This window comes from Cyprinus carpio, chromosome B1 (assembly GCF_018340385.1).
Source record: "Cyprinus carpio isolate SPL01 chromosome B1, ASM1834038v1, whole genome shotgun sequence".
NCBI classification, from domain to species: Eukaryota; Metazoa; Chordata; class Actinopteri; order Cypriniformes; family Cyprinidae; genus Cyprinus; species Cyprinus carpio.
This window is the reverse complement of record NC_056597.1, coordinates 28,009,871-28,035,743: the sequence shown is the minus strand read 5'-3', so window position 1 is coordinate 28,035,743 and position 25,873 is coordinate 28,009,871. Positions and strand designations below refer to the sequence as shown.

At 38.1% G+C, this 25,873-nt stretch overlaps 1 protein-coding gene across 1 annotated transcript; it reads left to right on the top strand.

Annotated features, from left to right (window-relative positions):
* Window positions 1-801: 801 nt before the first annotated feature.
* Window positions 802-25,233, top strand: LOC122135932 (catenin delta-1-like). The gene is given in 21 exon segments (XM_042717133.1): window positions 802-1,079; window positions 12,326-12,477; window positions 14,925-14,996; window positions 15,543-15,668; window positions 15,759-16,039; window positions 16,121-16,393; window positions 16,572-16,709; window positions 16,711-16,825; window positions 17,100-17,322; window positions 18,409-18,601; window positions 19,297-19,414; window positions 19,878-20,031; window positions 20,434-20,451; window positions 21,505-21,570; window positions 21,669-21,793; window positions 22,839-22,992; window positions 23,133-23,328; window positions 23,432-23,624; window positions 23,759-23,810; window positions 24,743-24,837; window positions 25,133-25,233. Coding segments are annotated over 20 exon segments (2,799 nt in total). The 5' UTR covers window positions 802-1,079; window positions 12,326-12,330; the 3' UTR covers window positions 25,193-25,233.
* Window positions 25,234-25,873: the final 640 nt, after the last annotated feature.

Sequence of the window (25,873 nt, the reverse complement as noted above, 5' to 3'; positions counted from 1 at the left end):
CTTTTTTTTTTCTTCATTGCACAAGCAGGGTACAAATTAAAAAGACACTTGAGGAACTATTTACACTGGCAGAATCCGTTGGAGAACCAACCTCGCAATCTGAGGACACTAAATGGGGAACCCTACAATTTTTTATTTGATTTTCATATCATTATACAGGATAATGAAATAAACATAACTAAATAAATGAAGAAATAAATAAAAATAAAAAAAAATAGAGAGAGAGATTAATAACTGTGCACATGCAAAACAGGGAATTAACACAAAGGTAAAAAAAAACTGGAATTAAAAACTAAATAGAAGTTTGATAGAATAATTAATTAAAAATATAATTAATAAAAAAGGTGTTTTAATAAATATTACTGAATTATGTGAGCCTTTGATGTTTATTTTATCTACGTTCTATAAAGCCTAGTGTATGTTCTTTTTGTTCCGAATAAACGATTCCATTTTAGTGGAATTTCTCTGAGCTCATATTCCCAATCAATCCGTGACGAAGTATCGCAGGTTCACAGGTGCAGCGAAAAGTCGTTGTAGTCGTTGCATATTATCTACAGCGCAGTCTAATAATCCACACGACTACGAATAACTGCGTTTAAGTGCGTTGACATCTTAAGAACAAATCTGCAGCGTAATATATTTCTTTTTATTTCTTTCGCTTGCATATTGAAAAGTCCGCCGTGTGCCCGCCCAAAGCGGTGTCGGTGAACTCCTGCTCCACAGGGGAGGGGTCAGACGCTTCACCCTGGGACGACGAGCGGAGAGAGGAGTGAACGAGGAGAGCGAGACAGATTGGTGGGTTTTTAAAAAGACTGCTTAAATCTCTTCATCTCAGGTTTCTTCTTTGTTTTGCTGCGTCGGGAGAAACGCGTTACAGGCCACTCGTTAGAAAGCGAACTCATTAACTAGGGCAGATGCGTCTGGCGTAGCGTGGGGCTGAGACGCCCAAATATAGAGCAGCAAACGTTTGGAATTACAATCACTTCCTACCGCTTGGAAAATCTGAAACTGGCCACAGAGAAGCCCGTTTCGATAGGCCACGACCTCACATCGGGACTTTAACGAAACCAAAAACAAAGGTAGACTCCATGGAAACTCTTCTGTTTGTTCTGATCTTTCTGATAGCTCTCTTTGTTGTCTTCTGGTTTTCCCTGTTTGGCCTCGTAATTGAGGAGCAGAACAAAGTTAGCCAGCTCTCCATGTTAGCAGGCTAGTGGAGTTAGCCGCCGTGCTAATCGAAATGGCACGAGCGTGAGGAGGATCTCTGGGACGGAGGGAGCCCGCTTCCCTGAAATTCCTCAAAGTTCATCTGTAAATCGAGTGCGTAGTCTTTGCCTTGTGCTGTAATGCAGACTTTGTGAGAGAATAACTGGGAGCGGAGCGTTCCGGTGCTTTCCCTCAACCTTGTTGCAGATATTCAGGATAAATACAGCGGATAAAGTTCTTGGTTTTGGGAGCTCTTTTGTTTTATGTGCGTAAGTAATATGACAGTGCTCTTGTATTAATCATGTTCATGTTCAAGACATAATTCCTGCAAATTAATCCAGTAACTGATTTACACTTAGATTGGTGTTAGTGCCTCGTATCTAATAATGTGACGATTTCAATTGTTTATATAGTCTAACTCAATGGGAATTTTCCCCTCCTCCGATTTTTTTTTTTCTCTCTCGAGACTGTGATATATTTTGATGTTATTGTAGGTGTTGTCGAAATTATTTTTTTTATGTGGATTTAAACTGTATAGCAAGTAATGACTCTGGATTGTTTAATGGCAGTGAGGGTGAAATGTTCACTGCAGTGAAGTAAAGCAGGTCAAGGCCCGTGAACACACCTGAGCTTGCGGAAGTAATTTAAAGCATTGTTTACGGAGAATATAGAAAGTTCCAAAATATAGCATCCAGTGTGTTTTTGGAATTAAATCTTAGAGATACAGGTGACTCTTTATAAACTAGTGGATTTAATTGAAATCAAAATAACGCAATTTCCAAATGAGAAAGAATGTATTGGTGTTTAAAATGATTTTAGCGCAGTGTATTGGGTCGAGATTCACATGTTTATGTAGTATCGCATTGGTCACTACTGCTTCCCCTGAACGAAGCCCCACAGGTGCGCTGTTTCTCTCAGGTTTACTTGACTTTGACTCCTATTTTTTTCCCAGAAGAGGGCGAAATTCGGTCAGTTAAGTCATCGGATATAGGCAATAATCATTACGAAAAAAGTTTGGAAACCTGTTGAGTTAGTATTTTAGTGCAGGGGTGTGTGTGTGTGGGTGGGGGAAGGAAAGGCCGCGGTCCTGTGTGTGTGTGTTAACAGTGACTCTCATTTACACACAACCCCTGTGAAGCAGCAGGTTACACTGAGTGCGTGCGTGTGATTTACCTCTCGACCCGTCTGAGACGCTCGGCATGAGTCAGTGCCGCTCGTGATCAGACCCTAAGTAGAAACCAAAAGGCTCAAAGCGGGAATGTTTGGGATTTTTCCTCCTCGCTTTTACCTTGACCTGAAAAGGCCGGTGCGTGTGTACACTCGCCCGATTTAAGACGCCCCCCACCCATAGAGGAAGCTCAATCCTCCCGTTGCTAACTGAATTAGTGAAGAATGAGTCAAAACTGTGAGGGAGGTGTGTCTTTGAAGACGGCTCCTCAATAAATGACGGGTAACCAAATAGTTTGACCGCGGTAATGACCGGCTCTAATGTTAACACCAGGGTGTGTGGGTCTTCCAAACGCGGAAGGACACAGCGCTGTTTTTTTAAAACAGTGCAATTATTTCTTACTAGCATACCGGTGCAAAAATAATAGTATTAAATTGTAGCGTGCATCACTGTAAAAATGCATCACTTTAAAAAGAACATTTGGAACCTTGGGCATTAAGTGTATACTTTTTTTTTTTTTTTTTTTTTTTTTTTTTTTTTTTTTTTTTTTTTTGCTTATAAAGCCAAAATGACGACAATTACAGTTCAAGACTTTTATTGTATTATATTGCTAGCTTTTTTGATATGTTTTTCTCACTTTTTAATATGTAGTAAACCAATCAAGCCATAAGGCACTTCACTGCATGCTTGGAGAGTGACTGTATTCAGAATATACTACAGTTTTTTTTTGCTTGAAGGAATAGTTCACCCGAAATGTCAATTCTGTCATCATTTACACACCCTCATGGCCTTCCAAACCTGTATGGATTTGTTACTCCTGCAGAAGATTTTTTTGAAGAATGTTGGTGACAATTCACTTCCATTGTACAAAACACAGAAGCATTTTTCAAAATATCTTTTATATACTAAGTCATACAGGTTTGAAACAACATGAGGGAGACTAATTTATGGCCATATTACGGGATGTCAGTGGAAGATTAAATGGCGATTAAAGAACTGACGGGTAAAATCTTGCTTGGGACCTCTTTTCTTATTTTAATACAATATTTGTAGAGAACCAGCCAGCCAGTCTTTAACATATTACAGGCAACAGAGGTTTCCAAGAAGTTTTGTTTTTTGAAAATGTTTTTTTTTATCCTATCTAACCCAGTTTGGAAGTAATAACTGCTAAAGAGTTATAGTTTTGCTGACTTTCTACAAGTTAGGAGCTGAGGGGCTTGCTTTAATAAGTCATTCTTCCAAATGTATAGGGAAAGTCCTTTGTACTCATAAATTGTTCATAAGATAATACTTTTCCATTTCTATCAGAAATAGCCCAATGTATCATTTATGTCTCTGTTAAAACAATTTGGCCAAAAAAATAAAAAGTATTACCACTTGTTCTATTGCAGTTCTTCCAAAGGAAAGAAACTTTGTGGAGAGAAACAGTGCTAGTAATAGTTCTTCAAAGCATGGTTTAAAAAAGCACATCCTTCTCTTTTCCACAGTTGGTTACAACACTATACTTTAAGGTTTTCAAATTCCAGGCAACGTCATTACAGGAAGAGAGGAATGGTCTGCCCCTCCTTGTTACCTTGTACCTGCAGTAACGGCCTCAGGTTGATGTTTGAAAAGCATTACGTCACCAGTGCTCCCGTTTCCGTGTCTCTGCGCTCTGACTGCGAGCTGTCTGAATGAGAAGTAAAGGCTATAATCTATGATGACTAATTTATGTGTCGTGCAGAAAAGGTCAGTAGATGCTTTGAGGCTTTAACACACACTGAATGCGGGTAGCAGTTGGAGTTATAGTGAGTTAAATTGTGGATCAGTTGGCTCTGTGTGTACCAAAGTTCACTGAGCATTAGACTGGAGACGAGCCAGTGCTAATGGTGTTGCTCTTTACATTTCAGCATTGCCTGAGTCAGCAGGAACCCAGAAGCATGCATGAAGTGTGGCGAGAGCACTACAAATCAAATACACACACTATACAAATTACACTCCATACAAAAATTAACAATGGCACACACTGTACAAAGGTCTTTTTTTTTCAACAATTCATACAGTGGCATAAGAATCCAAGATCACTTAATTTTCATGACTCACTTTCAAACTCAACTTTTTTGATGGAGCTTTTTTTATTTTGTTCAGAATGATTTTATTGTTAAACAACAACTTCTGTCCCTCGCAGCCCCTCGTTTTTCGTTCCTGTTAAAAATTAAATATGACGCTAGCCTGATGAAGGTCTATTCTCAGACTGGTATGTGTTTTTAAAGTGTTTTCCTTCACTCTTAACAATAAAAGGTGCTTCAAAAGGTTCTTCAAGCGATGCCATAGAACAGTGGTTCCCAATCCTGGTCCTGTAGAACGGGAGACATCTGAAATGTGCAGTGTTGGGGTTCTCCAGGACCAACATTTGAGGTCTTGGAGTCTTCACTAATGAGCTGATGAGTAGAATCAGGTGTGTTTGAATAGGGAGACATCTGAAATGTGCAGTGTTGGGGTTCTCCAGGACCAGGATTGGGAACCTCTGCCATAGAAGAGCCATTTTTGGTTCCACAAAGAACCATTCAGTCAAAGGATCTTTAAAGAACCATCTCTTTCTTAACCTTTTTGTAATCTGAAGAACCTTCTTTCGCCACAAAGAACCTTTTGTGAAACAGAAAGGTTCTTCAGATGTTAAAGGTTCTTTATGGAACCATTTAGACAGAAAAATTCTTCTATGGATGGCATCGTGAAGCACCTTTATTTTTAAGAGTGTTCTCAGACACCTGTATTGACTTTGTCTCAAAGTCTCTCCATATAAAGGCACATTATAGTCCGCATAATGTTTTTCTTCCCATAATCCACATATTTGGAGCAGAAGTCAGCAGCTGTTGTCTGAATTGCCTCCCACATGCATATGATGATCATATTTGACCGCCTGGTGCTGTTGCAGTCTGTTATACAGCAAGATCAATTTACTTGCCCTTAATATGTTTAAACTGTGTCCTGTTATATTGTATCTCACTGTAAGTGTTATCTTAGCCCAAAGGTGTTTAGAGTCTGGATGCTTAGTGGCTTAGCTGTCTAATACCTCTGCTATCCCATTAAAGGATGCAAGTGGTTAAGCACCTGCAAATTAAATGACGCGGGCTTATGTCTAATGCTGCCATTCCTACCTCCGTCAGTCATGAGGCTTCTACAATCAAATGGTTTTGATGATGCGTTGATGATGTCACATGGGACACTTTCTGTAATCCTGCCTGAGCTCAGGGCAGTATCAATGGGGTTTTGGTGCATTATGAATCACGCTTTCTTAATATGGACTGGCATTTGACCAGATGTGTGTTTTGTGCCAGTGATGCTGGGTTTTTGATGCATAGTTCAGTAGCTGAGCTCTGCAGATATAGTGTACCTGTGGTGTTAAACCATGTTTTATGTGATTCTTGCCCAAGTTTCAGGGTGTTCTAGGTCAGACCTATTTAGAGAGTCGTCCCATGACAGTTTTCTCCTTAGAAGATGAGAACTTTCGCAGCTGGTTGCGTCCTGTGGAGGCCTATTTGTAAAGCAAATAGGCTGTGTCCGAATTGAGATATATATATTTATATTTATATTAGACAGAATATAATAATAAATAATTATATATAGATATATATTACGCTATATATTATATAGATATATATATATATATATCTATATATATATATATATATATATATATATATATAATATATATATATATATATATATATATATATATATATATTAATTGATTACATCACATCAATATAATAATAAAATAAATACATAATAATTTATTAAATACTTTTTGATTTCTTTCGTTATTTAAATGTTTGCTTTTAATTGATTTCAGCTCATTCGTTTTGTAGGAGCATTATAGTGCATTAGAAGTCAATCTCTTTGGTCTATAATTTAGAAGACCTGTTTCCTTATTCCGGGTACCTTTTTACAAAAACTGCTGTCTGTGAAGTCATTGATTGAATAGTCAGCAAGGAAGCTGCCTTCTGTTTCAGACACAGTCGAAGCTTTGTGTGTGAACCACAATCCAGTAGACATCACACCTGCAACACAATGGTTTTATAGCGTCTTGTCTGCAAGGTGTCACTTGTATGTGTCATTACAGTTATGAAGTTGCAGCATGAAATGGAAATTCCCCATATCAGTTTTATAAATGCATCTTATTGTGAACAATTCATCCATACATGTTTCCTTTAACTTCTATTTTTGACATTTTTAATAAATGTCATAACACGATCTTTTGATATGACACTTCTCTCTGGTGGTTTATGTTTGAAAATGTTTTATTTTATGATGTAGCACTTTTTTTTTTTTTTTTAAGAAAGCTTGTATGTGGTCAACAAATGCTAGTGAAACTTAGAAATAATTACAAAGAAATGGCATTGTTTTTTTTTCTTGTTAAGTGTACTCCAACGATGTTTTATTTACAACTTCGAAAATCATTCTTTACAAGTGTACATTTTGTTTAATAATCATACTCAAAAACATAGTTACGTTGGTACTAATGCAGTTTCAGCTAATCATCATAGTGAAATAAAGCACAAACCATGTCCTTCTATCATCCTGAATGCGGTTTATTTTCCAGTAACGACTAATTCTCTGTACATTACTGCACGTAATACAAACTACTTATTAAATAAACAAACTAATGGACGTGAAATAATGGTTTAAGCCGAAATTATAATGGGCGAAGAGACCACAGAGTGAAATAAGAGATGCACAACTAACACAACAAGCACAAAAATGTTTAACCACAGCATATTGCCATCGACCAATCAGAATGAAGTATTCCCAGAGAGCTGTATAATACATTATAATTTAGACACTCCCCTCTGTGTTTTACTTTGTGAAAAGTGTATCAGGAGTCTTTGTTGTCTGGATGATGCATGCATCAGCCAGAAACGGTCTGAGATGTGAATGAGTCATTAGTTACACACTCTTCAATCAGATGCTTAGGGAAAGAATGAGGACATATGTCATAGGGAATGCAGAGAAAGAGCGACATATAAGGAGAAAGGAAGAGAAGTGGTTTTTTCCAGTTATTTTCGAACTGCCAGAGGAGCTGAGACAGGATCCTGACATGCCACAATACAAGCTGGAATGTGTGTGTGTGTGTGTGTGTTCATTCCTCGCTTTCTACGAGAGTCTGTTTGCTTTGTGGGGAGGGAAGTCGAAGAGAGGTGAAAAACAGTTTCAGTCCTAGTTGAAACTGACTGCTGCGTCTGTGTTTTCAAGGACAATGCGATCATCACACCCACACCCCCCCCGGCGAACTAAAATCACCACGGCATATGCATACCCCGCTGCTGTCCCTCTCCTCGACTGATTCTCTGTAGTGGACACACATTTCCTATTGTTCTGTTAACCACTAGGCGGACAGCTGCAAATATTTCCTGAGCTGGTTGCGGGTTGAGTTCACTTCTTGAGTCGTCAGTGGCTACAGCACTCGTGGGGCGGAGCTCTTCCTATGCTGCCGTTTGGATCATTTTGGCCTTGACTTCTGCTTGCTTCCATTTCAGTCCTGCTCTCGCTGTTTGTTTTTCGGGATTCTTTTTCGCTCTTGGATCGTTGTGCTTTTGTGGTCTCCTTAAAATAGTTTCTGACATGCACGGTAGTTTTGTGGACGTCTTGAAATCTCAGTTGAATTTGTGATGAGTTTTGTGCTTTATTTATGCAGTGGCTTTGTTGCAGATGTTGGGAAGTTTCAAACCCTGCAGAGCTGTATATAAAGATTCAAAGCTCAGATTGATTATATAAGGTCTTCGATTCTGTATTCAGTTCAAGGCCACTGTTTTGGAGTGCTTTGACTAGTTGTTAGGAGTCTTGTGATATTTATTTTAAAGACGTTTTTATCCTAAAAATATACATTCAGTGATTGTTCTTGTGGGCATTTTGAAGAATGTTCATGCTGTTCTTTTCCATCCAACAAAGCATAAAGTGATCAAAAGCTATCAAGTTCCTAAAACAACAACTCAAAGTACCTTAAAATGGTCCGTATGAGTCATGCGTTTTAGTTCAGTTTTATATGCAGCCATTAAAACTGTCAGTATTTATTTAACCACATGTGAAACCAAAGTCTTTTCAAGCAAATAAATTTTAGGCTGAAACTTAAGTTCATTTAAGATTCAAGATTCTTTATTGTCAATATACAAGTATAGTGAAATTTTGAGCAATCCTAACAGTGCAGTCACATGTAACTTAAACATCTGTAATACAGAAAAAGTATGTTATTACTATACAAATACAAGACAAACAATACACAAACCAATATAAACAAGGCAATAGGTGTAAGTTTTAGCCTTATTAAATATCGTATTGCACAGAAAAGATGTACATGTTGCATTGTTTGCATTCTAAAAGCTCCAGTGAGTGGACAAATATTGCACAGGAATGTTGCACAATAGACAAAGACACATTCATGGATAATCTTTCCATTAGTCAAAGCTTTTCTTTCATTTGTGCTTTCGCATATTCAAGCTTAGTTTAGCTTTCTTTTTTTTATGAGACGTGAAGGATGCAAACCGTGTGAGTTGGATACATTGAGTCGAATAAGCTACTTTAAATCCTTGATTTCAAGTTATCCATGTCATATTCATCGTATATCCATGTCCTATTCACTTGTACTAGATGATAAATAAGTGTTACCTGTGTTTTATTATTTTTAACTTATTTATTTTCTGAAAATATGATTTCCACTGTGCACAAATTTCATATTACTGAGTGCACTGCTGGTTAACATTTAATTTTATTCATAATTTAACAGATTGCGAAAAATATTATAATAGGGTTAAAAATCTGTTTATTTTAAAGACTTCTTTTATCAAGTTCAAAAAATTTTCTAATTGATCCTTGACATTTTTTCTAATATTTAAAAAAACGTGAAACTCGTTAAATTGCAGAAATGATGCATTTATTACAAAAATTATGCATTTATTACAAAACATTTTTACAAATAAATTATTAAATGGATAGCAGGGTGGACAATATAAGCCTATTATTTATTAATTTACATTAATATATCTGCACTGGCAATTGAAAAATCTCATATTAGTTGACTACTACCAGATATCACTTACAGATTAGTCATGGCATGAGAATGAGTGAGTAAATGTCGACTTTCTTTTTTTTTGAATGAATTATTCCTTGTAAACGTAGTAATGTGGTTGCACTTGTATGCAGGTGATTTCTGGGGAAATTTGGTTATCCAATTTTATTTATCGCTTGTTTTGTCACAGGTTTGGAATTTTGTTTTTACATTTGGCCCATTAATGATTGTGCACAAGTTATGTTTTGGTTATCTTTTGAAATAATAATTTCCCGAACAAGGGCGGGTACAGGTAAAGGCTTGTTTCTCTTTCACTTTGGCTTAACCATAATAATCTTAAAAAAAAAAAAATAAAAAAAAAAAAAATTGGGAAGTTCAGCTGATATAGATTGTGTAAAGCTGCCATGCTCTCTTTGTAGTACTTTCCAGGGAATCTTTTAAACTTCTCTCAACCTGTAAATCAAATTGACTCAGCTTCCATATATGACATCAGTCATGTTTCAGAGCACATCACTGTGCTGATATCAGTGCTCAGATCAGCGCTCCAGAGTTTTTTTTAATGCATTTTTTTACCACCTGCTGTTCACACGCAGCGTTTACACCCCACCCAGATCAGTGGTGCTAATGAGCAAATGCAGCGTGAACTCTCAGTAGTAGTTATTTATACACTACTCTACTGATATCTTAAGTTTCACATCTAACAATGGAGGTTCTATGTTTAGTACTGAATAATAAAAGATCTCTGAGCCTTCAGAGTAGCATCTCCAGCTGTTTTATAAAGTTTCAGTGTAGGGCTGCACAATTAATCGAATGCGATCATCACGCACATCATGTCAGTAAAGCCGATTCTGTGATTAGTAGTAAATCTCCATCACCTGCTTTCAGACAGAGCAGCATTTACTACACAGAGCCATAGTTCACTGACAAGTAGAGGTCGACCGATAGTGGATTTTACTGATATTACCGATAGCGAGGTTGGACCACACTGGCTGATACAGATTAATCAACCAATAGTTTTTAAAACAGTGCTTTACAATTTAAAAAAAAGCAGTAGCAGTACTGAACCATTTTTTTATGAATAAACATATTAATATTAATTATTATATTGATCATTAGTAATTTCATAGTTTACTAATGTTAAAAAAGAAACTTTAAAATTTAAAAATGGGGCCTATAAGTATTAGTAAGTATTGAAATGAACACACTAGGAACAATACTTCTACAGCTTTCATTAATATTGCAACTGGACTCTTACTGTGAAGTATTACCATTTCATTTCAACAGTCATGCTAAAGATGGCTATCTTTAAATATCTACAGCAATGTTTCCCACACGGGATTTTGTGAGACTCGTGGCGGCAGATGACGTTACATTAATTAGCATATTTATGACGTTATGACGTCAGGTTTTGCGTTCAGCACCTTGGATCTGTTCTAATATTTGAACTTTAACATACTGTTTACAACTGAATGCCCAAATAAGCCATTCCATTTTTTCTGTTGTCATAAATAAAACAAACTATAGTGACTAAACACAACCCATTTAATATTCAGGAGTCACTCTCACTTTAATCCATAAATCCTGATTTATAAGAGGGTTTTTTTTTATATTGATTTATATGTTGATAAAATCAACATACCTCTACGCTAAATAGTGACTATATGCGGGTAGGTTTGGCTATATTACCTTTTTTTTTAATTTTTTAATTTTTATTTTTTTTGCCTCAGGCAGCGCACTGCCTGCATCTGAGTAACAAACTGTGCACATTAACAGACGAACTGTTCATGTTTATAAGCCCAAACAGTCAGTAAGCAACAGGTGCTTGGAAATGCCGTTTTATACTCATTTACTGACGAGTCTGCTGTGGTACGGCCAGCTGAACGCACTGCTTCTCTGCCGTTCACTGCACAGAACAGACGCCTAGAGAGACGACACTGCGCCGGGGAAGTCAGAGACCTCACGCTCGCGGGGCAGCACTGGCGAAATCTTCCAACTGAACTGAACCATAGCTAAGGTTTTATCCAAAAAAGTCGCTAAGTTTGTCATGTACTTTTTATGGAAAAAGTTGCTAAAAGGGTCTGCAAGTTGTTAAAATGTAGTGATAACGTCACGCTTGTGTGTGAGAAAATGGAACTGATGGCAGTTAGCTTTATTTAGTTTTATTTATATTTATTTATATATTTGAAGATTTTTATCATTTAAAAAAATATAATATTCAATTTCATAGTATTTAAATGTATAATTTATTTTAAAAAAAAAGTGGACCTGTATCATTGTATTTTCTGAAGTGTGTAAATGTGTGATCCCGTTGCTGGACAGTACCGTGCTACTGCTACAGTGCTATTTAGAAAAGCCCTAAGCATTAAAATACTGAGTTTGTTTCCAGTTGTCAGACAGTGAAATGGCCTCCAGAAAGGCCAGCACAGCAGAACGGACAGTTTCTTTAGCTGCGGTACTGTTTCGTGTAGCCCCTTTTGATTCGAACAGACCTTGGCTCATTGCTTGTTGTGTCTGCACTCGTCATTCCTGCCTCGACACAATCTCTTCTCACACAGTGTCTGAGTCACTCTGCTATCTGCGAACTGAAAACCGGGTCTGGTTTCCTCTGTGTGTTGTCACTCAGCGGTGGCAGCGTGATCACGTCTGCGTCTGAAGCACTTTGTTAGCACCTGTCTCTTCACAGTTCTTATTTTCTGTCTGTCATGTTCTCTCTATCTCACACATTCTCTCTTCCGTCTCTCAGAGTTACCGTTTCTCGATTTAGCTTGCCGCATGGGTCACATTGCGCTCGCCTTCTTATGTGGTGTATTTGTGTCAGCGTGTTTGTTTGTGTGTGTGTGTTTCAGGGCACGTGTGTCACGAGTCTCATGATGTGTGCGAGTGTGTAACCCCTGTCCTCTTTCTCTCAGTGTGTATGGAGCAGTGTGAGAATGCCGCATCTCTCCTGGCCTCCGTGCGAGAGCAGGAGATGCAGTTCGAGCGTCTGACTCGAGCTCTGGAGGAGGAGAGGAGGAGCGTGGGGCCCTCCGGTACCCTACCCCGCCCCCTCCCCACCCTGCAGGTAACGCCCTCCCAGCCAATCACGCAGCAGCAGGGTTCTCCGCATCATCAGCCATGCCGCATCACTCTGCACCAATGTTTGCACCTCAAGGAGCATGGCGATTAAACCCATCCTTCAACCGTTGTGTTCAATGTCACCAGAACCCACTTTTTGCATCCTTTCCTCTTGTCATCATTCCCCACCTGCCCTGTCATCATAAAGCGCAGCCATCTGCATCATTCTGCGGTTTATGGAGTGTGGCATCACAAAATACTTAGTTTTTAAGTCACACTTCCCTTGCATGTTTCCTCATGTCACCATTTTTGTTTTTGTTTTTTTTGTTTTTTTTGGGAATGTCACACAAACGCTTGTCTGTACATGTGTCATTAACCTGTCTGTTTGACTTAACGGTATGAGTATTCTTCAGCGAAGAGGAATTTTCCCCCGTTTACTCATTGTCCCTCATGGTGAATGTCTCAGTTGTCACTGAAACTTTCTCAACACCAAAACCCCCTTCTGCTGATGTCTGTGAGTGGAGAGATAACAAACCGGTTTAGTAAGACGAGTCTCTCTTGTGTGTAGAGGATTTCAGAAAGCTCTATCTTATGGTGGAAATTGCTCAATGCGAACATGTTAAGTATCGTCTTAATCTCAGCTTTCTCAGTTTACTTCAGACTAGAAGTTTACTTCTCTGATTGGTTGCATGGTTCTAACTTAGAAACGGCCCCTCCTTCAAGGGCGTCGACTGTGTGTGTGTGTGTGTGTGACTTCAAAAGATTTGAAGGTTTTCTTCATAGCTAGATAGGTGCATTCAACTTGTGTTTCTCTTGGCACTCAGATACATCAGACAAACATAATATCTCAAAATTGGAAGTACTTCTTCACCTAAATTTATATTGTCATTTGTATGCTCTCATGGTATAATATAACCATTATTTTAGTATTATTTATATACTAATGTAGTAGTATATAATTTTTTTTTTTCATTTCCATTTTAGTTTTATCTATTATGTGCTTGTCGTTTAATTTATGTATTTCTATATAACTTCAGTCAGTTGTCAGTTTTAGTTGATTTATATTTCAGTTAAGTGCCAACATTTCTAATTTTAAGATTTTCATCTCATATGTGTGTATATATATATATATATATATATATATATTTATAATATATATATATATATATATATATATATATATATATATATATATATATATATATATATATATATATATATATATTATTATTTTTTTTTTTTTTTTTTTTTTTCTTTCAGTCACTGAAAATGATAGTCGATAGGCAACTGTTTCAATTAGCAGCATTCTTCAAAATATCTTTTTATGTTCAACATAAGAAAAAAACTCATACAGGTTTGGAACAACGTGAGGGAGAGTAAATGACAGTTATAATATTTGGGTGAACTATCCCTTTGATAACACAGTTTCAATAGTAATACACAGTAATAACAGTTTCAAACCCCTACCGCGTATTTTCTTACATGGAACATGATCTTTTGCAGGATGTCTAGGTTGCACTTTGTTTTAATTAAATTTATAATAATAAATAGGGACTTGATTTTATTTGCTATAAAGACTAAATAGAAATTAATATAAAGCACCATAAATAGTCCAAACATTCTAGCCACCACATTAATTGTTTTAATGCTCCACATTTGAATTTACCACAAATGTGAATGATACTGAGAACTACAGAAAGATTGATCTCCAGGTATGATCATCACATAAAGGTGCCATATGGCTTAAAATGGCGATTAAATAATAGAGGGTAATAATAAAAGGTTTATTTAAAAAAAAAAAAAAAAGTTTTTTTAAAATCTCTTCCATTCTTTCTCTAGCACACTTTAACACACAGAGACAGACATGTATGTAAAGATAAGCTGATCAGCAGTGCTTGGAACACCGCCATCATATGTATCTGCTCTCTGTTGACATAGTTGTGTAGATATTAACATGCTGAGCAGGCTCAGTTCCTACCTGCTGACAGGTTCCCACAAGCCCGCCTGTCAGCTAAGATTACCATCTACTTTCACGGCTCCCTCTGTGGCGTGAGAATAGTACAGCAGCCCACTTCCCCTGGTTTGCGTGTAGAGAATTTGTGCTTTAAGTGTGAATGGTGCTGCATGCCATTGTCATGTAAAAGCATGAGTAATATTATCTAGTAGCAGTCAACTCCCTTCTCATTCCTGGCATTCATTTATTCATCCATTTCCACAACATTGTCATGTTTCTCTTATGCAACGGTCTCATTTGTTTTAAAGTGTTGTTTATCCCTATGCATCCTTTGCATGAACATTCATAAGATAATGTTTATTTGTTACGGTATTTACTCATGGTCCTGCTACAATTTGTGGTCTCTCTGAATGATCACTGGCCGCATTGACGGCTTCTTATCTCTCTTTTTTTGTTGTTGTTTTGGCCTGTTGTAATTTTTTTTCTCTCTGTCTCTTTAGAACGGCCGTGTCACTGGTGATGCAGAGTTAGAACGGCTCAAATTAAGTGAGGGATACATAAACGGGACTCAGGTTAGTATGGTGACCGTAATGGATAATTTTCTTTAGATGGATATGTTCCAATTGTGCAACTAGATTAATAATATGAAAACTACTACTAATAATAATTTCACAAAAATGAAATAGTATTAAGATTGTTGTATTATTATTATTATTATTATTATGATTATTATTATTATTATTATTATTATGAAATATAGGCCTAAATAATATGATTATAGGTATTTTTATGTGTCCGGAAAAAAACATTTAAGTTTTTTTGTAAACATTTAAAGGTATAATGTACATTGTATAAATTAAAATGCTTATTTATTGTTCATCTGTTTTTATGCTTTGAAAAACAAGGCGTATTGACACAGCTCTGGTTTCTTTTGTTGAACCCTGTGTGTCAATGTACATGAAAGACACTATTTTCCCACTTAATTATTTCTGTTTCTGCATTAATTTGTTGTTGTTCCACCTAGGAAAGCTTCAGATGGTGTGTTTGTGTGAGTGTACACACTTCCTGTAATTGGCTTATGCTCACTATTGTTCTTTGTTTACGCGTCTGTGCTACAGTACAGGATGTTGGACCCTGGTCATATTGTTGAGTCGGTCACAGTGGAGGAGGACCCCCATGAGTCGATGCCAATTATTTCAGTTGAAACCGGCGATGATGGCACCACACGTCGCACTGAGACAAAAGTAAGTTTGCAGTCTAATTTAACTGACAACATTTTGTGAAGTATGACCACTTGTCTTTGGAAAGATAATGATGGCGCTTCCTCTTATCAGGTAAAGAAGATCACAAAGATGACTACCACGCGAACAGTCATTCCCTCAGTCTCTGACACACTTTCCCTTGATGGGACTGGTTCAGTCACTGGGATACCTGGTTGTAATACCCCAATGGACCGTGTTTATAGGCCACCGGGTGGCCCCATGGACTACCCCACTGCGACTGTCCCCCGTAACTACCACTATGGACCACCAGGCTATGATGATTTCCGCAGCTACCCTTCTTCTGAAGCCTACGCCAGTCTCAACCGAGGGATACGAATGGATGACCGCTACAGGTCTGTGCCTGTTGCGTTTGCATTGTATGAGATCGAGCATTGTAGATGTACGAATTTATTCCCTTATTGCTTTCTCTTTAGGCCAGTGGATGCCTATCGCACGATGGACTCCGCCTATCGGACACACAGCCGGCCGCATGACCCATACACAGCCCAGCCCCAGGTAGGACGTATGGGCAGTGCTATGGAGATCTCTGGCATGCAGCGATTTGTACCAGAGCCATATGGCCTGGAGGATGATCAGAGGAGCCTTGGATACGACGAACCCGATTATGGCATGGGACCAGCCATGCATTACAGCACAATGCCCCGGTTGGCACAAGCACACCATGCCCCACCTCCACGCCGGACAGGGTAAGTGTATTCATTTAGATGTTAAGAAAATCATTTTGATTGGCAAATGTATTAAAGGGATAGTCCACAACTCTCATGTTGTTTCAGACCAGTTTTTTGTCTTTTTTTTGCGTTTCACAGAAGAAGGGGGTGGCAAAAAAAAAATCAGTCAGTTTGAACTTCTGTTTGTTTTGTGTAGGTCATATGAGGGCACACTGGATGGTGATATGAGTGGAGCTGGTGATGTGTATTATTGGGGAGGAGGAGCTCCGCTGGCCCAGGGAGAGAGAGGCAGCATGGCATCATTGGACAGCACTCTTCGTAAAGGCCCCCCCCCCATCATGGAGGCAGCCGGAGCTTCCTGAAGTCATCGCTATGCTCAACTACCGCCTGGACCCTGTCAAAAGCAACGCTGCAGCGTTCTTGCAACATCTCACTTTTAAGAACGATAAGGTTAGTATGCACTTACACAATATGCTGGGTATCCCAGCACACATAGCAGTATATTAAGTCAAATGTAATACTGTACAATGTAAAGAGTCTTTACTATCTCTCTTGTTGTGCATCCTTGCTGAATAATAGTATTAATTTAAAACTTACTCAAGCCAAAGTTTTATTCTGATTGCCTGTGATTTCATCACTTAGTACCAGCTTTTGAGAAGTTGCCCTAATTACATGGTTTCTATGCAAATTCCATGCCCTCAGTCTTTGCTTTCTGTCTTTGCAGGTGAAGTCAGAAGTAAGACGACTGAAGGGGATCCCTGCCCTCGTGTCCATGCTGGATAACCCAAAGAAGGAGGTGCATTACGCAGCATGCGGAGCACTCAAGAACATCTCATACGGACGAGATCCAGATAACAAGATAGCAATCAAGAACTGTGATGGAATTCCCGGGCTGGTGCGGCTACTGAGGAAGACGAGAGATCAGGACCTTACTGACACCATAACAGGTTCACACTGTTTTTATACTAGTATAGTCACAATGAAACAGACTCACAAAAAAATCCCAGTCGGTAAAAACTGCTGCCTCGTTAGAAGCAAATATTTTTCAGTGGTCACTTTGTCACAATCAGTGTAGACAGACTTTAGCTGTTTCGGTATGACATGACAACTGTCGTGTCTGGTGTAGACACAGTGTTAGCAACAAATCCATATTGAGATGTACATCCGAGTGAAGCAGATTATCAAAAAAGGAAAAATGTAGGGTGGGGATTTATCCATTGGTTGTTGATTGGCTGGAGGCAGATCTGGATGCAGTAAATTGTAAGAACGCCATCAGATACAAATCTGTTTTTTCACCGACCTTTTGATTTAAAAATTACGAGCTCAAAAGAAAAACCGAAACATGCATGGATTGATTATTTACAGTAAGATCAATAACATGCATTTAGAAAAATGTGTGAATTTCCGTTTCAGTTGTTTTGGTTGTTTTTATTAAATTTAAAATTTTATTTAATCATATATGAATGTAATTTCTAATTATTATTATTTTATTTTTTTAAAGCAAGATGCATAAAACACATGGTCAGAATTGTTGGTACCCTTGGTAAATATGATCAAAGAAGGCTTTGGAAATAAATCTGCATTTGTTAATCCTTTTATTTAAAAAATGCACAAAAATGTAACCTTTCATTGGAGAATAATAATTTATCATTATGAAATAAATGTTTTTCTCTAATACACATTGGACACAATTAAAGGTACCCTTTTATTCAATACTTTTGAAACCTCCATTTGCCAAAAATAGTATAGTAGTTTTCTCCTATGATGCCTGATGAGGTTAGAGAGCACCTGACGAGATCAGAGACCATTCCTTCATCCAGAATCACTCCAGACCCTTCAGATTCCCAGCTCCATGATGGTGCTTCTCTTGCTCTAGCTCTTTTCTTAAAGTCACTTTCTGAATTTTGTGAAGCTCCATTATCTTTTGCTGCACATCAGAAATATATTCTTTGGTTTTTTTCATTGTGATGTTAACAAGAAAAGACAGTTTGTCGCTTGCATCTTGTAGTAACTGATGGCTCGTTCTCTCTCAGGCAAGCTGTGGAACCTGTCGTCTCACGACTCTGTAAAGATGGAGATCGTGGACCACGCGCTGCATGCCCTGTCCGATGAGGTGATGGTTCCTCACTCGGGCTGGGAGAGGGGGAACGAAGGGGGAGAGGAGAGCTGCAAACCCAGACACTTGGAGTGGGAGACGGCGCTCACCAACACCACCGGCTGCTTAAGGTGCGTTACATTCATGCATTTGGCAGACGCTTTTATCCAAAGTGGCTGAGAGCAAATTCAAATTATACTTTTTTTCAGCCTGAGACTCAAGAGTAGTTAAGCCAGAGAGAGGGGCGGAGGAAAGGATTAGGATGTATTGAGGAGGGACGGTTTTTATGATTCAGATTAATGAAAGACGTTTAAAGGGAGGAGGGGTGTGTCTCAGTGCTGCAAAAGAATTCCTGTCAAGAAAGTTTGTGTATGTGTGAGAGGAAACTGCATTTTATGTGGAAGAAAGGAGTGAAGTGCAAAGGAAATGCTCTTGAATTGTGTTTTGCGAGCAAGAATCTCTGAGGCTGTGAAAGAATCAGGACAAAGTTTGGACAAAAGAGAGAAATGTGATCTTTGAATCCACTTATTTCCCTTGAGTGCTTCTCTTTGAGAGTGTCCCTCACTTCTCCCACTCGCCTGTTAGGTTTTTAGAAAGCAGTCGGTTCAGTCGGAGGAATGGTTTTACACCATGATTACATTTAAGTAGAGCTAACGGTGTCTTGCCTTTTTAACCCTCACCGTTCAGCCTTTCAGATGCCATCTGTGTATACACGTGTTTAATATGTTTTAGGTGATGACCTGGAGCTAAAACTTTGTGCGTGCCAAACGTTACTAAACATTAAACAGGCTGTGTCCTAATTAGTTGCATGACATTTTGCTCTCAGGAATGTGAGCTCGGAGCGGAGCGAGGCCAGGAGGAAGCTGAGGGAGTGCTCTGGACTGGTCGACTCGCTCATGTACATCGTCCAGTCACAGATCAACTGTAAAGATGTGGACAACAAGGTAACAACTGGACTTTGACCTTTCGGGCTTTGAAAGCTGCACTTTCATGCACACTGCTCTTTTTGTGATGGGGAAGCACATGAGTAGAGCGTTTTAGGGAAGAGCAAATGGGGAAGAAAGCATTGTTGGTCATGCAGTGTTATAATTTGGGTCAGTAAAGGGTTATTTAGAGCTAGTAGGTTTTTTTTGGGCTGTTTGACTAATATAAATATATATATTTATATCTTCATATATTACTCTTATATATATATATATATATATATATATATATATATATATATATATATACACATATATATATATATATATATATATATATATATAAACACACCAATCTTTAGTTAATAGGATCAGTCTGCAATGATTTTATATATGAAAACTAAACTTGGCATTGGTAGCTGTAGTGTTTCATTCTCTTACATGGTATCTAGTATTTAATCATGTTTTTTATGTCTGTGTGCAGCTAATTGAGAACAGCGTGTGTCTGCTGAGGAATCTGTCCTATCAGGTGCATCGGGAGATACCAGGCTCTGAGCGCTATCAGGAGACGATTCCTGTCAATCAAGGCCCCGCCCCTTCCCAAAAGGGCGGCTGCTTCAGCTCCCGAAAGGGCAAAGGTGTGTGTCTGATTCATTACACAGGCAGCGCTGGCTGTGGGCCGTAACCAATTAAAATAAGTTTAACTTGCTATCTTTGCATTCTAGTGCATAATCTCTGTTTTGTGTAAACCAAACCAAGAGGCTGTGTCTGTTCCTAGTCTTAATCGTAGTACACACTTTAAAGTGTGTTAAGCTTGTAAGTTTAATATGTGCCAGATCAAGTTTGTTTACACAAGAAGGAGATGTGACGTGCATGAATTTCACACGAGTGTGTGCTTTGTGGGTTTGTTGCTGAATAATTGTAGGGTGGCTGGGGCACTATTGCAGTTTTTTTTTATGTCAAAACAATCCTTTCCTCTCATTTTCTTCTGTATCTCTCTCTTCTGCTTTCAATCCGTACGTCTTTTTATCCTGTAACAGACGAGTGGTTTTCCAAAGGTAAGCTTTTCTCTCTTTTTATTTTTTTCTATTCTTTCCTTTTTTAGAGTAAAAAGGCTTTGCTTTGCTTTCATGGGAATCACATTTTTTCATCTCACTGTAACCCATTATTAACACCGTTATAGGTCAAGGTTCAGAAAATGGATCTGAAGTGGGAAACTCAAGTAATGTTTTGGGGGAAATAATGTGTTTTTTCATCCCATTTCACATTCGGTTTTATGAGCTGCACTACTTTGGTAAAGTAAGAAGGCATTTTAAGGGGGACCAGTCACACAAATAAGGTTTTTATTGATCTGAAGGAAGTAGACGTGGAATCATTAACAAGTATCAGATTATGTCGCTGGACACTAAACTTTAGGGCTCCGTTTTAAAGCCTAGTAAGCTGCCCTAGTAAACATGCAGACTATCATGGACAAATAAATTTTTGCATAAATCTGTTCTTAGAAAACTGGGAAATGTCCTTAAAATCTTTAATATATGATTTTTGTGTGACTGGTCTGTAAAAATGCTTTCTGTATTTCTAACATTTCACTAGTTACCTCCAGAGGGTGCCAGAACGCAGCATTTCTGATAACTCCATTCTTTATAAACCTTCACTGTAAATCTTTAATCATATAGACACATTAAAAGATAATTGTCTGATTCTTTTAACCTTGCATTTTGTCACCTCTCTATAAAATCAAATGGTAGTTCATAAGTGTTCACTAGTAGTCGTGGTAAACTTTATAATGGAAAGTTTGCTTTAGCAAGCTGTTTCAAACTCCGAATAGACTTTGTTTTTGGCCTGATTTTATTTGAAATTACAACACACCAGTTTATTCTTTGAGTTCACTTGAAGTATATTGGGGCTTTAAGTCATCAGTCATTATAACACATGGGGTTTTCCTCTGGGTATAAATGTAGCCTCTGTCATAACTGTGTCTGAAGAAGTCTTTGTCTTCTTAAATCTTAAACGGTTTTCTTGTCACAAATGACATCACTACCATTAAACAGCAGATAAGATTTCTGTGTCACTCTATTTCACTTGTTGCTCATGCCGTCTGCTGTGTTCAGGAAAAAAAGAGGATGATGGAACATCAGATACCATTGACATTCCAAAGAGAAGCACACCAGCCAAAGGTACAGTGACAGTCTTGTTTCGCTCTGAATGCTTACACTTTGCTTCGTATTGTAATTGAATAATAGATGAAGTAAAATATAATGATTGTGTTTTGTAGGTTATGAGTTGCTGTTCCAGCCAGAGGTGGTGCGTGTCTACACTTCTCTCCTGAAAGAGAGCAAGAACCCCTCGGTTCTCGAAGCGGCGGCGGGGGCCGTGCAGAACCTGTGTGCGGGCCGCTGGGACTGTGAGTAAAAGTCATGTTGAATGCATCTTTGTGTGAGAAGAGACAATACTGCTATTGCAGTCCAGAGCGTATTCGACTCATTCAACATTAAAGGGGAGCCATATTTTTATTTAATTAAAAGCTTGATTTACTATGAAAACCTAATGCAACTTGAACTCTTTAATCCAGAAATACAAGCATTTATGTAAACTGGGCTGCAAAAACTATTCATTCTGAACTTCTGTAGCTTTGTATTTTGCCACTGAAAAAAATAGTATCTATATAAGTGGACATCAGTGGGGAGAAAAGTAAACGAAAGTATCATTTGACATCTTTTACAATAAATATGGCATATTTATTTCTTGATACTGATTGGTTGACACACATCCCAAGGGTGATTTAATCTGATTTACAACTATGCCACATGACCACGTAATAATGTTTATTAAATTCGAAAAACATTCAATTGCCCATAAGCCAGGGCAATTAAAGGAGCTTAATTTTAAGAAGCCAAAATCATAATTTAATAATAACGGAAACAAGACTATCAAGATAAAACCATTATTATTTGTGCTGCATTCCATTTTGCAATTATAATTTAATCTTGTTTAAATCAAATAAAATCAGCACACCCCTTTTTATACAGCAGTGTGCTTTGGCCCTCTACCCATTATGCATTAATGACAATAATATACAAATGTTTCTATTTAGTTGTTTCTCAATATTTTTTTGTTTTAGTTAAATCCTATTTAAAGTTCAAATTAATTAAATGTTTAAAAGATTAATATTTATAATGTTTCCAAGGGTCAGTGGGTTAAATGTGACCTCAATATTGGAGGAAAGAAATATATATATATATATATATATATATATATATATATATATATATATATTATATATATATATATATATATATATATATATATATATATATATATATATATTATATGTATATGTGTGTATATGTATGTGATCTATCATCTATTCTTTAGTTAATGTTTGTTTTATCAGGAGGAGGAAAAATTTGACAGTTTCCTAATTTTACGTCTGTCCTTATCTTTTCAGTATGGGCGGTACATCAGAGCAGTGTTTAGACAGGAGCATGGCCTGCCGATGATGACTGAGCTGTTGTCTCATGGGAACGACCGTGTGGTCAGAGCCATGTCCGGAGCCTTGAGAAACCTGGCCATTGATGCTCGCAACCGTGAGCTGCTAGGTATGTGAGCAAACGATACCTGTTTTTCTCCTTCGTATTTGTGTCCATTCAGTGTTATGTTCATATTTAAAAAAGCCATATTTGTACAGTCCCAATGAATGAATCCCAGTGTATTTTACCCACTTCCTCTCTCTGTGTAGGGAAGCATGCAGTGCCTAACTTGGTGGCCAATCTGCCAGGCGGTGGTCAGAGTCAGCCTGCACGCGCGCTCTCAGAGGAGACGGTGGTGTCTGTTCTCAGCACTATGACGGAGGTGGTCGGCTCCAGCGCGGATGCTGCCAAAACCCTGCGCAGCTCCCAGGGCATCGAGAGACTGGTGCTCATCAACAAAGACAGATTTTAATAAGTGATTTTGAATAACTGTTTGGTCACATTGGAGAAACCTGGAAGAGGAACAAGTATTTAACTGCTAATGCCAATCTCCCGCTTTCTCTTATAGCAACCGTTCAGATCGGGAGGTGCGTGGTGCTGGGCAGGTGCTGCAGATCGTGTGGGGCTTCAAAGAGCTCCGCCGCACACTGGAGAAAGACGGCTGGAAGAAAACAACAGACTTCATGGTGAACCTAACCCCCCTCAACACCCGCAGCAACGGAGGATACGAGGACAGCACCCTGCCGCTAATAGACCGGGGGGTAAGAACACAACACATTCCTGCTGAATGCTCTGTAGTGTTTACACAAAAACAGATGTTTATCGGCCGTATGGACATGCAGGATACATCTCAGTGTTTCTGTGATCTGACTTTGTTTGGGTGTCTTTGTCAGGGGGCAAACAGGACCGAGACAGAGACATGATTCCTCTTAATGACATGGGACCAGGTAAAAAAAAAACTAAAAAAAAACCACATACTTTATTTCTCATAGTTTGTAGCTGCGTCCCAAATGACGCCACTATACACTATGCACTCATACACTATGTACGCTCGTGCATTATTTATTCAACCATGTAGTGCATAAAATATGTAAGACTATTTTGTCATTCATAATCGGAGTTTGATAGCCCGTCCCCCTTCGGTATGTAATTAAAGCTGTGACAGTTGAATGCATGAGGTGTTCAACATTCCACACTTTGTTTTTTCAGTTATTTAAATGCATCATCCGGGTATTTAAAGTGCACTTTTTTCTTTTTGGACTTTTCAGTGTGAATGCACTACTCGCACTATGCATACTAAAAAAATGACATAGAATAGTGCATAAGTACGCGATTTGGGACGCACCTAATGGTTATACACAATGTCTAAAATGACATTTTAGCCACATTTTCCAGTGGTGGATTAGGTTTTTTCAACAGTTTGTCTTTTTACCTCAGTTTGCACTTTAAAATTAACTAGATTATAAAATGTTACATATAAACTATATAAATATCATGGCATTAAGTTTGGGGTTGGTAAATAGTTTTTTTTTTTATGTTTTTAATGAATGCATTTAGGATGCATTTATTTGATCAAAAATGCAGTAAAAAACAGTAATATTGTGAAATATTGTACAATTTAAAACGACTGTTTTCTATTTTAATATATTTAGAAGTGTAATTTATTCCTGATGGCAAAGATGAATTTTTAGCATCATTACTGCAGTCTTTGTCACATGATACTTCAGAAATCATTCTAATATGCTGATTTTAACAGAAGCTTGTGAAAAAGAAATAGTAAACACACTTATAGGGTTACAAATGATCACTCTTGCTGAATACAAATGTGGACTTTCTTGGTATTTCCCCAACTCAAAATGCTTTTTATCTGTGGTGCCAGATGCTTACTCTACACTAGACCAGAGAGGAACGGAGAAAGAAAAGAAAACAACTTTAGATGACACTCTGGATCGATCTGACAGAGAGGCACCTCAGGTTAACACACACTGCAAGGGAACATCCACTTCCTGAGCAGTTACACACAACAAACTTGTTCTCACTGAAAACCTCCCTCACAAGCAATTCAGCACAACCAGACATCCCAAAACCTGAAACTTGTTATTAAACCTACTGTGATTTCACTAATAATACTAGGAGGGGTCTCACCTCAAACTAACTCTCTCACACGCGTCCCCTCTCTTTTCCATATCACTCACCTTTTCTTCACATGCCTTTCCCTTTCTTTATCCACTTTCCACTCTCTCTCTCTCTCTTTCTCTTTGACTCTCAGGGAGGAATGTATGGGGAGAGGCGGGGCTCTTTGCCTCTGCTGGACTCTTATGATGGTTAGGCCACTCCCCCTCCCCCTCACTCAGTGCATGAGCACGCATGGTATGTGTGTCCACCTTCTGCATGGCCTTCATGTGGATATTTAAGTGTATGCGTGCTGCTCAGTGTATTTGTGGTTCTAACCTTTCATTAACTGTATTTTGTTTATTCTGTACTTGAGTGGAAATGGTTTTTACTAATTTCTGTAAATCTCGTCCAGTGTTGGGGAAAGCTTCTTTAAATTTGAAAAGCCCTATAGTTTCACAGTAGTTTAATTAAGCTACAACTACTGAAATGCAGTTAGGTATAACAAGGGCTCCTTATTAAAATAAATTTATTTATAGTAATTGTATTTTTAGGAACCTAATTTTTTACATCTGGGGCAATATTTATCTCATACAAAAGTAATGATCTCCAAATAGGAGTCAGCACCAAAAACCAACACCAAAAATGAAAGTCAATTACATTTCAAAAAATGTAAAAATATGCCGCTTTTCCACTGTAACGACATGTGAATAATCCCGCCCACTCTAAAGCGATGACTAAACTGCAGTGGAAACTACAAACGGGCACTTGAGCCGTTGCCGAGAGTCGTACACACCACGGGTGGAAAAGGGCTATAATGTGTTGTGTATTGTATATAAATCAGTGCTGTCAAATTGATTAGTAATCGCATTCCAAAATAAAAGTTTGTTTTACATAA